General features: G+C 38.4%; 1 protein-coding gene across 1 annotated transcript in view; it reads left to right on the plus strand.

Annotated features, from left to right (window-relative positions):
• LOC144657017 (dnaJ homolog subfamily C member 11-like) overlaps positions 1 to 10050 on the plus strand; it is a 17490-nt gene extending 7440 nt beyond the window's left edge. Inside the window, exons 8-22 of the mRNA XM_078517298.1 lie at positions 9 to 76; positions 195 to 246; positions 1123 to 1245; positions 1669 to 1736; positions 2162 to 2226; positions 2880 to 3004; positions 3136 to 3215; positions 3407 to 3523; positions 5232 to 5387; positions 6218 to 6287; positions 6395 to 6452; positions 7193 to 7244; positions 8025 to 8127; positions 8384 to 8513; positions 9589 to 10050. Coding sequence (XP_078373424.1) covers positions 9 to 76; positions 195 to 246; positions 1123 to 1245; positions 1669 to 1736; positions 2162 to 2226; positions 2880 to 3004; positions 3136 to 3215; positions 3407 to 3523; positions 5232 to 5387; positions 6218 to 6287; positions 6395 to 6452; positions 7193 to 7244; positions 8025 to 8127; positions 8384 to 8513; positions 9589 to 9629 — 1308 coding nt within the window. The 3' untranslated portion in view covers positions 9630 to 10050. The remainder of the gene's footprint in view (positions 1 to 8; positions 77 to 194; positions 247 to 1122; positions 1246 to 1668; positions 1737 to 2161; positions 2227 to 2879; positions 3005 to 3135; positions 3216 to 3406; positions 3524 to 5231; positions 5388 to 6217; positions 6288 to 6394; positions 6453 to 7192; positions 7245 to 8024; positions 8128 to 8383; positions 8514 to 9588) is intronic.
• Positions 10051 to 12188: the final 2138 nt, after the last annotated feature.

The raw sequence follows: 12188 nt of genomic DNA on the forward strand, positions 1-12188 counted from the left end.
GTTTTTAGGGTAGCATATCTGTTGGAGTGGATGCTACAAATTTGTTTGATAATTACGAAGATTCTTTCAATGAAAGGTGAGTTTATTTCACTCTTTTAATTTTTATTCAGAGATCACAGAAAACTGCAACTTTGCTGTTTAACATTATTTTTCCTCATAAGATGATTGTAACATTCTTTGACCTTGAATTTCAGATTTTTACCAAACATTGAAGTTAGTTCAATGTCAATCTCACAGTCAATAGAGGTATGTACAAAAGGTTCAAAATTTTAAGATGGTTTCTGCACAATTTTCGAGCAATACAGGCAAAAATAAAGTTACCAAAAAGACCTCTTATCATGGCAACAGTTTTAGTACAGCTAACAGAAACCTGCCAAAAATTTAGCACTCAAGCTGACCCCGCGAGAGAAAAATGGATTTGAAGTCGTCTTTATTTCAGTTAAAACGGACGTTTCGCGCCAGTTCAAAACAAAATGGCGCGTGTTTTATACATTTTTTCGAGGTTTGACTTTAATTTTCTCGAGAATGCTTTAGAATTTAATTGCTGGGTCACTAACTAAAGACAAATGAATTTCGATGAGATCTTTTAAATAGTATACAAAATGTTGCCGTGCAATGAGTAGATTTTTGGTACTTAGTTTTCGCACTCATTGCTTGAACTTTTAGCGGAATCCGTCTTAAATCTTCAAGTTATTTTTAGCAAAATAATACTGTAATATATGGGAGGGGCGGCAGCCTAATGGATAGTGCTCTGGACTGCAGATTTAAGGGTCCAGGTTTGAGCAGTGGCTGGGTGTTGTATTGTTGGGCAACACACTTTACTGTCATAGTTTGTACCTCTTTCCACTCAGATGTATTTAAATGAGACTGTTAAACTTAATGCTGGGGGTATACATAACCTTGTGATGTTCTGGCATCCCATCCAGGGAGGTGATAAATGCTCTTAGATAAGATAAGACACTTCTGGTCTGGGACCGAGCAGAGACCTCCAGCAGAGCTATTTTGGGGTTTTTTTTTTTTTTTTGGGTTTTTTTTTTTTTTTTTTTGGGGGGGGGGGGGGGGGGGGGGTAGTTCAGCACTCAACCAACTGAGCTAACTGGTCAGTTGTTTTTTTTCCTCAAGGCACCTCTTACACGTAAAGACACACTCACTCTAGCTGGCTCGTTAGACATCAAGAATGGAAATGGTAGTGGAAGTGTTTCAGTGTCGGCAAGGAGGACCTTGTCACACACATCATGGGGGGAGGTGAGTGTTGATTAGTTTACATTTTACAGCGTTTTGTTGGGTCGAGGCCTGTTAGTGCAGCCACGTTGCTGATAATAATTATAGTATTTTGAGCTCAACTGCAATAGCTTCCAATTTTGTCAAACATGTGTAATTACTAATATTTATGATTGAATGCTATAAAAAATAATTATTGCTTTGAATCAAGCAGTTTTTTTTTACTCAAATGCTAATAAACAAAATTATTACCTACTTGAGCAATAATTTTAAAATTTCATAAATATTTCGACTGTGTCATTTTGCACCATACGAGTGTAATGACTTAGTTGATTAAGAATACAGCTGAATCCTGATAACTTGAACCTTTTTCGATAATTTCTCCTTGAAGATTCCAGCTGTTGGAATTCAACTGTAGTACAACAATGTTATAATTTTTAATTTCAGGCAGTGTTTGAGGCTGGGAATGGGCCTACATTAACTTTTCGGGGATTTGCCAACCTTACACAAAAAAGGTTAGTAAGTCCGTACATTAATCTCATACCAGACATGTTCTTCATATGGTTATATTGTTTTTGTTAATATTGAAAGTAAGAACCAATTAGTGCTACGTGCATTGTAAAGGAACCATCACTCAACATACTTTTCAGAAACAGATAGCGGCAATGGCAACAATCTCCCATCCAACCTTCCTAACCCCTATTTTATATCACCTATCAGTTATGCCTCTTTCCTTTTACACCGTACAAAACAGGTGTTCTGTTACCTAAGGTGTAAAACTCCCTTATGCTCTCTTTCTTCTCCCCCACCTTTTTTTACAACCAATACATAATTTATGGTCTGTTATTTATTTGGCCTGCCATGTGTTTTAGTATCAATTAAATTCCAGTGGATTTTTTTTTTCTAATTTTTGAATTTTTCATTTGTTTTCTTTCTTTAGTTATTTAATTGGAGGAATTGCTCTTAGAAGTCACGGAAATGCATTGTCTGCTGGATTGAATTGCAGTGAGTAGCAATTTCTCATTTGACTGCTTTAGAAAATTGGCAACATTTTTTTCTTTTCTTTCATTAAAGAAATAAAAAACGCGCCCGAGTGCATTATTGAGTTATATAAGCACGCGGGAATTTTTAAGAACACGAGAGAAGTGCATAGAGAAGCACGAGGCGCAGCCGAGTGCTTCTCGCACTTCTCGAGTGTTCTTAAAAATTCCCAAGTGCTTATAAAACTCAATAATGCACGAGGAGAAAGTTTTTTATTTCTTTTATGAAATGTTAAAGAAATTGCGCGCGCTTAAACTCGTGACGTAAGCAGCGTGCATTATAACTCAATAAAGCACGCGCGTGACGTATGCAGCGTGCTTTATGGGATTATAATGAATTCGAATTGACCAATCACAGCGCGCGCAATTCCTCGACCATTTTATAATGTAAAATAAAATTATACACTCAAACCCCTATTAAGCAGCCACCTATTAAGCATCCAACCCCTAGTAACCGGCCAGTTATCAAATCCCAAGTTTAAATCATGGCTCTGGAATCTGGATCCCCATTTTTCTTTTGCACCATGTTTGTGCCTCATTCAAAATAGTGAGTTTTAAATAAAAATCTCAAACTAGGTATATTTTTGAAAGAGTTTCTGTTCTGTTTTTCTCCATCAGTGGTTGCTCGGCAACTTGACAAACATACTATAGGGTACATAACATACAGGGCTGGAATGCAGTCCTCTATGAACACAACCATTATGAGGGAGACTGAGCATAGCAAAGTACAGTTGACAATTCAGGTATTAAGAATGGTAACATCTAGTATCTCTGTTAACTGTCATTGCATTATTCTACATTTTCCACTTTTGTATTCCAGCTATTGCAAATTTTTACTATGTTAACCTAAAGTTTGTTGTATTTTATTTTTTAGCTTGGTATTCCAAATTCATTTGCATTAGCATCCTACACAAGAAAACTGGAAAAGGACACAAAACTCAGAGGCTATGTAAAGTACGTCTCTCTGCTTTTCATGTTTTGGTTTTATTTTGTTTTTGCAAAGTGTTGATACATTCAGTTAAAAATAAGTAATTTGCTTTTATTTGTTAATGAATTTTGCATAATACTATTGATTATCAATCTTATCATGTTTTGCCAAGCTGACATACATTTATTTATTAATCATAACATGAACCCTCTTTTAGAACTGGAACATTTGCTTCTATGGTTGCCTATGGAATTGAAAGACAAATTACTGAACACAGTAAATTAACTGCTACAATGTGCATCGGGGTGCCAGTTGGTGTGCTGGTAAAAATCAAGTAAGTAGAGATCGCTCATCTAAGATGATGCAAGGAGAGGTACTTTGAATCTATTTACCTTCGCAGTCATTGTTTGGGCTGTCACACAACACTTCAAACTTCTGCTTTAAGAGTACCGGTAGGTTGTGTGACAATGCAAGCAGTGGCTGCTTAGGAAATGACCAGTGTGAAAGAATACATGTACATGTACTCTACTCAGTCTTTGAAAGCTCCCATTCGACAGCTATTGGAGTAATATTCCACACCTCTTGTCATCACTGCATGTATTCAGTATCACTCATGCCGAGCTGTTGGCCTATGGCAGTTTCCCTAACAATTTGCCAGTCGCCGGTTTAAATACACAGGTTTCGTACGGGTCATGGAAAACCTTGAAAGTCATGGAATTCTAGAATTTCATTTTCCAGGCCTGAAAAGTCATGAAATAAATGTGTGGGTAATGGAAAGTCATGGAAAATGGTATTGATTGTACTGGCAGTTATTCTTTGTGAAAAGGGTAAAAACGTACCTGAAATCAAGATAGTTTTTGAAAATAACCAAGAAAAAATGGTCAAATTTAGGTCATGGAAAACTTTGAAAAGTTGTGGAAAAGGTCATGAAAAGTCATGGAATTTCAAAAAACTCAAAAGAGTACAAATCCTGTATACACATGGTTAGAAAAAGGCAATGTCTTAGTAAAGCATCTAGCCCGGGGATACAACAGTTTACACTGTTGTTAGTTAGTATAAGATATTTAGGTCCCTATCTGTGGGGTAAAGTGGATAAAGATCTTCGTAACAAAAAAAAAAGCCTTTTTGAATTCAAAAAAGCAGTTCGGGACAGTAACATTACTGATGTGTTGGACGGACATTGCAGATGCTACGCTTGCACAACATGATAATGTAACTAATTTTAGTAATCTTGTAATCATTTTTAACTTATTAGAATTTTAAAAACATATCTGTGTCATTTTAACTATCTATCGATATATCTATTTTTATAATATTAGTATTTTTATATTTTATATCTATTTATCTATTTATATAATATTAGTGTTTTTATATTTTGTATCTATTTATATAATATTGATATTTTTATATTTTATATTTGTAATATTTATTTTAGTGTCCCCAATTAGCTCTTTAGCTAAATACCATTGACACTTAAATAAAGTTTATGTATGTATGTATGTTTTATGCATGGCATCACTGAAGAACCCCAACAAGGCTCAGACCTTTTGAAGCAAAGTCAGTCCAACATGTTAAGAGTTAGGGGCACCTTGGGAGGCCGTGAATTTTAAAACTGATATTCAAGATCGTGAAAGCCTCTGAAAAGTCAATTTACTGCTTTCTAAACCTTGAGATTTGTTTGTTTTCCATGCTGATTCCCCTCAAATGTTGGTACCCTGGGTACCAGAGGATTTTTCTTGCACGCGGTGGGTTACTCTTCGGCGGCTGAAGGCCGCCCCAAACCTCTGGCACCCAGGGTACCTCAAATGGTACCTCTAACATTTCCATGTGTTATTATATAATTTTTTATGGTGTCTAACAGAACAGAATTTTTAGTAGTGTGCTTGAAATTTTTGGACATAGAGTACACTCCTCTACACTGCAAGGGGTGGGTTTATGAGTAGGGAAGGGTAGAGAGAAATTTTATTGCTGATAATTAAACATCAAAAGCATGTTTATAATCGTAATCATTTAGAATTTAGGAGGTCGTTTTCAATTTTCAGATTGACGCGTGCATCTCAAGTCTATAGTTTTCCAATCAATCTGTCAGAGGAAATCAATCCAGCGGCCATATTTTATGGCACAGTTGTACCAGTAGCTGTGTTCTGGGTTGTAAAGGTGCTCATTGTCAATCCATTCCTAAAAATGGAGAAGGAAATGTAAGTAAAAACAGCAAGACAGAAAACAGTTAAATAGATTATTGGAATTTTAAAATTTGCACACTAAGTTATTGTTCTTTCATTGTATATTATATCGTTTACTTTAGGTTGTTCTAATATATAATTCCATGCTAATTTTCAATTTCAACTTCCAAAAACGCAAGAGTTTAAAGGCTTGGCCAAATGGACGCAAGTTGAATACTTGCGTCCACGGGCGTCTCCATTTGGCCAGGACTTGCGATGACTAGCGTCTAGTTTGGACGAGATCAAATATGCACGCAAGTCAACGCAAGTTTTTCGCCGTTTGGCCACACAACGCAAGTCTTGCTGTTTACTTCAAGTACTGAATTGCAGCGCGCGCAGTAGCACTGAAATGGCTTTTTTGACAACTTGCGTGCACTTGCGAGTAAACTTACGAGTTCGTTTGGCCCGGCAGCCAACGCAAGTCTGTACGCAAGTTCAACCTGCGATTACTTGCGTCCACTTGCGTTACCGTTTGGCCAGGGCTTAGCGTTTAGACAGCTCAAAATGAAACGGTTATTATCTCTAGTTTCTTAAACCTTTGTCGCTCCCAAATTGGATAATGGTCGCATTTTTCGATCCGGCCGATGCGTCTACGGTGTGTCGGCGGTGCGTCGGTGACTTTTTTCTCTTGAAATTAAATCTTACAATGGTCGAGTTAGTTGTTTTCTGTCACATTATTAGTTACCTTGCCCATTTTTCAACGTTCCAAATCTGACTCGACATTGCGAAGATTAGGGAACCAGCGTTGTCTATTGGGCATAATTTAGGAATGTGCTGTCCTAAGATTTTGTCCGTTATTCTTTCAGGGAATCTGAAGCTAATCAAGCTAAATATGCCAAACAAATGGCTGAGAAGAAAAAAGATGCTGAGAACAGTGTAAGTTATAGTACATATTCTGCAAGTGACGTTTCGATTCTTTTCACTTCAAGAAACTATTATGTTTGTGTTCTTGAGTTTTTTTTTATTTATGTTTTTTTTTTCAGATACGACTTATGCAAGAGACCTGCGAGCGAATATTAGAATACGAGACATCCAGACATGGTATGCACAGAAGAATTAAATTCTTGATCAAGGGATGATCCACGCATGAATGTGTTTAGTTTTGGCATGCCTGAGCCCCTCAACCCCTGACGCCCCACCACCACCACCACCTCCTCCCTCCTGCAAAACAAAACATTGTAATAACGTGGAGCTCAACAAAATGAATTTAAGGTGGCTCGACCCAGTATTTTTCTAGCAATACCTGCCAACTTTGAACCCCTCATACCTAAAGGGCTTAATTGTAATCCATTTTCACCCTCGCCATCGTTAGTCATCCTCCCTTCCTAATGGGTTCCTATGATTTGTCGAGTCCTGATTCTGCAAAATCAATCCAATATTTCCTACATGCAAACCTCGCGTTTTTAAGTTTGTCCATATTGTAATCCATTTCCATCGTCGCCATCGTTAGTCATTCCTTACGTCCTAACGGCTTTCTGTCATTTGTGGATTATTGTTCTACAAAATTAAACCATTATTGTTCAGTTGGGTTTCCTTTGTGCAAGCCGCGCGTTTTTAAGTTGTTCCATCCTCGCCATCGTAAGTCATCCTCAATGCTAATGGCTTCCTGTCATTTGTCGGGTACTGTTGTACAAAATGAAAGGATCATTGTCGAGTTCCTTTTGAGCTACCCGGAATTAAAAGTTAATAAAAAAAATAAAAATTAAAAGTCATTTTCCAGTAGACACCGTATATAGTTTTTTTTTACGACTGTTAACATAACTTGTTTTTGTTGCTCGCAGGTTTAGTAATAGTGAATGCTTGGTATGGACACTTAGTATCCATGGGAGAAAGGTAAACGAATAAAAACGTATACGCAGGCTTTTAGCTAGGATATAATAATAATAATAATAATAATAATAATAATAATAATAATAATAATAATAATAATAATAATAATAATAATAATAATAATAATGATATCTTTTATTTAGACACGATAAATTTACAGCATAGCTGATGTGGTCGTGTTTAAGTTACCTAAGAAATAATCATAACAAAAATAACACTAAGACAAATACGAATACTAACTAAACGTATTTACAATATAAAAGATATTTACATGCACTAGCTCATTTACAATTTTCTATTTACAATATAAAAAAGTGGGAGTCCAAAATTTTTATAAAGCCTGACTTTGTCCCCATAGGAGGGCCTGAGGAGCATGCAAGGTGTTTTTCTGCAGTTATGAGTGCAAAGGTGTCTAAAAACTTCCAAATTTGCTGAAAAAAACTCTGTACACAGTAATTCATATTAAATTTCTGTGATAAGTGGCCGTCCATAGGACTCCTGGACTCCCACCTGGCTAAAAGCCTGCCTATACGTAGACATCAGTTTTTATGCTGGACAGTGTTTGAGAAAGGCGCGCAACATGCTGTAGCCAATCATCGAGAATATTTTGTCTTCTCAGCCAATCAGCTTCAAGAAATTAATTCCTGGCTTGACTGGCGCGATTTTTCCCGCGCTTTTTACTGATAACTTGTCACGGCTACCAATGCTGTTGTGTTCTTTTATCGAGTTTTGATTGGTGCATTGCACGCTATTGACACCATCTATTGTGCTTGTCTTTTGTAGTTCACATGGCGTCCATCGAGGTCCCAGTAAAGTAATCGACGTTACTATCCCTGTGCAGTGTCAAGTGAAGGACTCGCGACTGTTTCTTACCGAGTGTTCTAAGGTATGATAAGGATCTTTTTACTATCAGAATAAGTGGGTGCCCTGTGGTGTATGCAAAATCAGACATAAGGATCTTTTTACTATCAGAATAAGTGGGTGCTTTGCATATGCTTGAATTTGCTTGTCAGTTAACCTCAGTGAGTTATGTTTGTGAATCTGAAAATCGTAAACCATTTCAAGTTACTCTGAGCTGGCTTCACGCAGGCCGTTTCCCCATCATGTAGACTCAGGTGCTTGTTTTACTTTTCTCCTTACAGAGTAATCTGAGTGGTTTTTACGATCCTTGTCCCGAAGAAGAAAAGATGCTTAGAATAAGATATCTGTTCAGAGACGCCCTACATGAGGTTACATTCGGAGACAAGGAGCCTGTACGGATACCCAAACAATGTAAGCAATGTGGTTTTGTTCTGCGCGCTTCTTGTGATGCTGGGCTTGTTTGCAGCGGAACGCGCCAGCGTACATCTTCATGTTGGTTTTCCTATTTCTTAGCCAATCAAAAGCCATGTTTGTCTTGGAGGCGGTGCTGATAAATAGCACGTGCAGCTGTCGGCTCTTCGATTGGTTAAGAAGTTTGGAAAACCAACAGACAGTGTTGAGAAGTTGTGTTTCCCGATTATACTCCATCTAATGTGTTTATCGACGAAAAGTGGTGGAAAACGAGGGCACATTGTCGCGGACACAAACGTTTCCTCGTTTACCCGCCCGTGCAACATTTATTGCGGACCGAGACAACTATTCCGCTGATGTCGACGAGTTGCGTCCAGTTCTGGAGCAGCATCTCATGAAGAGATTGGCGTTGAGAAATACAAACTACCATAAGGCGACATAATGACCCCCCCCCCCCCCAAAAAACGCAGAAGATGACACTATCTATCGCAATTATTTATGAATTATTTATGAACTATAGATAAAATACATTAAGAAAAACCACAACACTCTTTGCCCATCAATATGGTACCGACAACCCTCCTTAGTTTATGCACTAAAATAATGGTTCTGATTTTTTTTTAGAAACATTTTTTTGTCTGCAACAAATGTTTCTCGGTTTGCGCAGCATGGAAAGAAAAGCTAAACATTGTTTTGTGTCTCGCTCGTTTGCTCACCCAAGAAACATAACGAGCAACAATTTGTCCGCAACAATGTGTCCCTGTTTTCCAGCACCTTAAAGTTTTTTATGGGAACAGTGACATCACATTTAAAGAGGGTAAGAACTAAAGTCGAAAAAAATCGCCGTGAAACAACAGCAAAGGCCCTAGTGGAAAAAAACCGTGAATAGAACTGAGGATTTCGGACATGTAAGGTTTTGAAACTGAGAATTCAAGGACGGGGGAAAGATTTCTTTCTTCTTAGTTTTTTTTTTTGTGTGTAAATGGAAAGGGTGCGTTTGATCCTTTGTTAAAAAATGACAGTTGTACTCGTTGCTTCAAACTTAATTTTCCGTTTTTTTTTTTTTTTTTTTCAGCTCATAAAATTCCTTCTAGTGAACAGACTTTATCGGAGTGAACAGCTTTTTATTTAAGACATCATCCTTTTCCTGCCATTGCATTGCCGTCGCTGGAACAAAGTTAGATGCTACTACATTATCCAACCTTCATCACGTCATTCGTTCTTACTAAAAAAATCTTAAAGACGTATGGAACGAGGAGAAAGGCATTTCGAGCATCGGGAAATTTATAAATTTAAACAGTAAAAGAGATGTGTCAGTTATTGGTCTTGGAGTTGGAACTTTTGCTGTATAAAGGCCGCCAAGAACATTGAAGTATCAAACACGTGTATCAACGGTTGAAGACCTTCTTTTACGGTGCTGCTATTAAATGAATGGGAGTAGAGGAGATTTTAACGAAAAACGAGTTAAGAAGACATAAAACGAAACATCTAACTTTTAATTATCATTTAAGTGAATTAAAACATTGTAGTAAAAGTGTTTTCGATTGTCATGTTTTTTCTGTCATTTTCTTTGGGAGTATTATAATAGCCTGTGAAGACAGCGGCGGCTGCATTCGCATTTTGGGTAAGGATTTCGGAGACAAGATGTCTACCAAATCCTTAGCCAGACTATTGTCCTTCAAGTACAACAAAGTTGTTAGTTTCTAAGAAGAAAACATCGGCTATTAAATTAATATAAAAACGTCCTAGTGAGGGTTAACGCACTTTGGAAAGTTTCTGCGCGATCGAGTTCATTGGCGAAATTTTGTGGCCCGACAATCAATTATCGGACGACTCACCAGATGCGTTCAAACCGCGCGCAAACTGCCCCCCCCCCCCCCCCCCCCTTGTGTGTAAGATTCATTCTCGTCCCCATAAACCTTTCTCTTAGCCGGCTGGGCCTTGGCACGAGAGAACGAAGGGCTCTAGCTCTGGGGACAGAGGATTTCCAGTCCTAGATTCTAGGACTTCCGGTCTTCATGTATGCAGTCATGACTGTCCACAGCCCTCTATTTTTTCGTGTTTTTTCGATCGATGAGCGCGCGGTGAGAATGGCGAGAGAACTGGACGCCAGCGCAAAACGGAAGAACGTTTGTTTTTTTGCGTTGAAAAATCGAGAGGCTGTGGACAGTCTAAGAGAGTCGTTGCGTTCTCGACTTCCGTTAAGGAATTCTTTGTTTCAAACAGCCAATCAAAAAAATTGGAATTAATTCAAAAATCCTATGTCCTCGGAGCCCTTCATTTTCTCGTGCCAAGCCGGCTAAGAGAAACGAAAGGGCTATGGGGACGAGGATGTGTAAGATTCCGATTTCTACACCTGCATGTGAACGCAGACAGATTTTTCCGAGGATCAAAGCAGGCATGTGGCGGAGCAAACGTTTAGATGAGTATCTCGGCCACTTCAAATAAAACATAACTGAAGCGAATAAGAAAGAACGCAATTAGCCTGTTCCAGGCGTTCGGTTAGTTGGGAAGCGGCGCAAGAAACGGCGAGCGAAAAAATGGGGAGGGGACTAAGGCGAGGGGGCGAGAGAACGCCTGTGAGCATTTTTAACAAAAGCTAGTTCCGGTATACCAGATTCTGGTATACCCTCTGATTGGTCAATTTTGACACCTTTTGTCAACACTCAAGCGTCCTTCATCTTGAAGTGAAATGAGATATGGCTGCGGCGAGTGACGGTCACGCAGAGTTCAACTCAGCAGTAAACAACGCACTGAAGCACTGAAGGATTTTCTGGTTGAAAGTCTTCGCAAAGAACAGGAAGACTGTTTAATTTGGTCTATGAGGAGAAGTTTTTCGGTATACTTCCAACCGGTTTTGGAAAGAGTCTGATATTTCAACTGTTTTCGCGTGTTATGTCGACGCTAAATCAAAATGACACAGTTTCAACGATAATTGCTTTTCAGTAAATACAATAACCAAAGCTTCGCTAAAATAAATATACATGCGATAAAGCACTTTCTAGTTTTAAAATAAATATTAAAACAACACGTTACAAGTGAAGTCGAATGCGGTCCGTCAAAAAGATAAATTTGTAAATGCTTGTATTATTGACAAATTGCTATTTATTCCTCGAAACTCTCAGCCAGGAATTCAAACAGGCTTTAGCCAGCATGCTAGCAGACAATCAAAACAACATAAGCTAAAACATTCAGAAACTGAAAAGCGTAAAACAGCAACGAGAAAATTCCGGGCGAATTCAAACGGCCTCGAAAATATTTGTAAACAGTAGCGGTAAAACTCATCTTAATAACAGTTTGTTCCACGTCAATATTCATTGCTGAATCAATCTGGTCCAAAATAGCTTTCACCCAGAGCCAAGCAGCGCCGCGATCTACTTTGTGTGGTTGATGTACTTGTAGATTCATTTTCTGAAGTGTGTGAACGCTTCGCGGAGGGAGTTTCTCCCGTCGGCGATCTTGCATTCACTTGCCGCTTTTAAGACGTTTCTCTTTCGACAATCCCCGAGAATAATTTTTGAACGCTGGCATGAATTCTTGCAAGTGTTCTTGCGCAGGTTAAACAGCAAATTTCAGGAAAACGTGGGTTGGGATTCAGTTCATGTCCAAAAGAACTTGCGAGGTCGGCCAACACCAGACTCTCGGCTCCAGAAAACCCAACTAAATCTTTGCTTG

The sequence above is a fragment of the Oculina patagonica genome, chromosome 6 (genome assembly GCF_052425735.1).
Source record: "Oculina patagonica isolate OP01 chromosome 6, crgOcupat, whole genome shotgun sequence".
Taxonomy (NCBI): Eukaryota; Metazoa; Cnidaria; class Anthozoa; order Scleractinia; family Oculinidae; genus Oculina; species Oculina patagonica.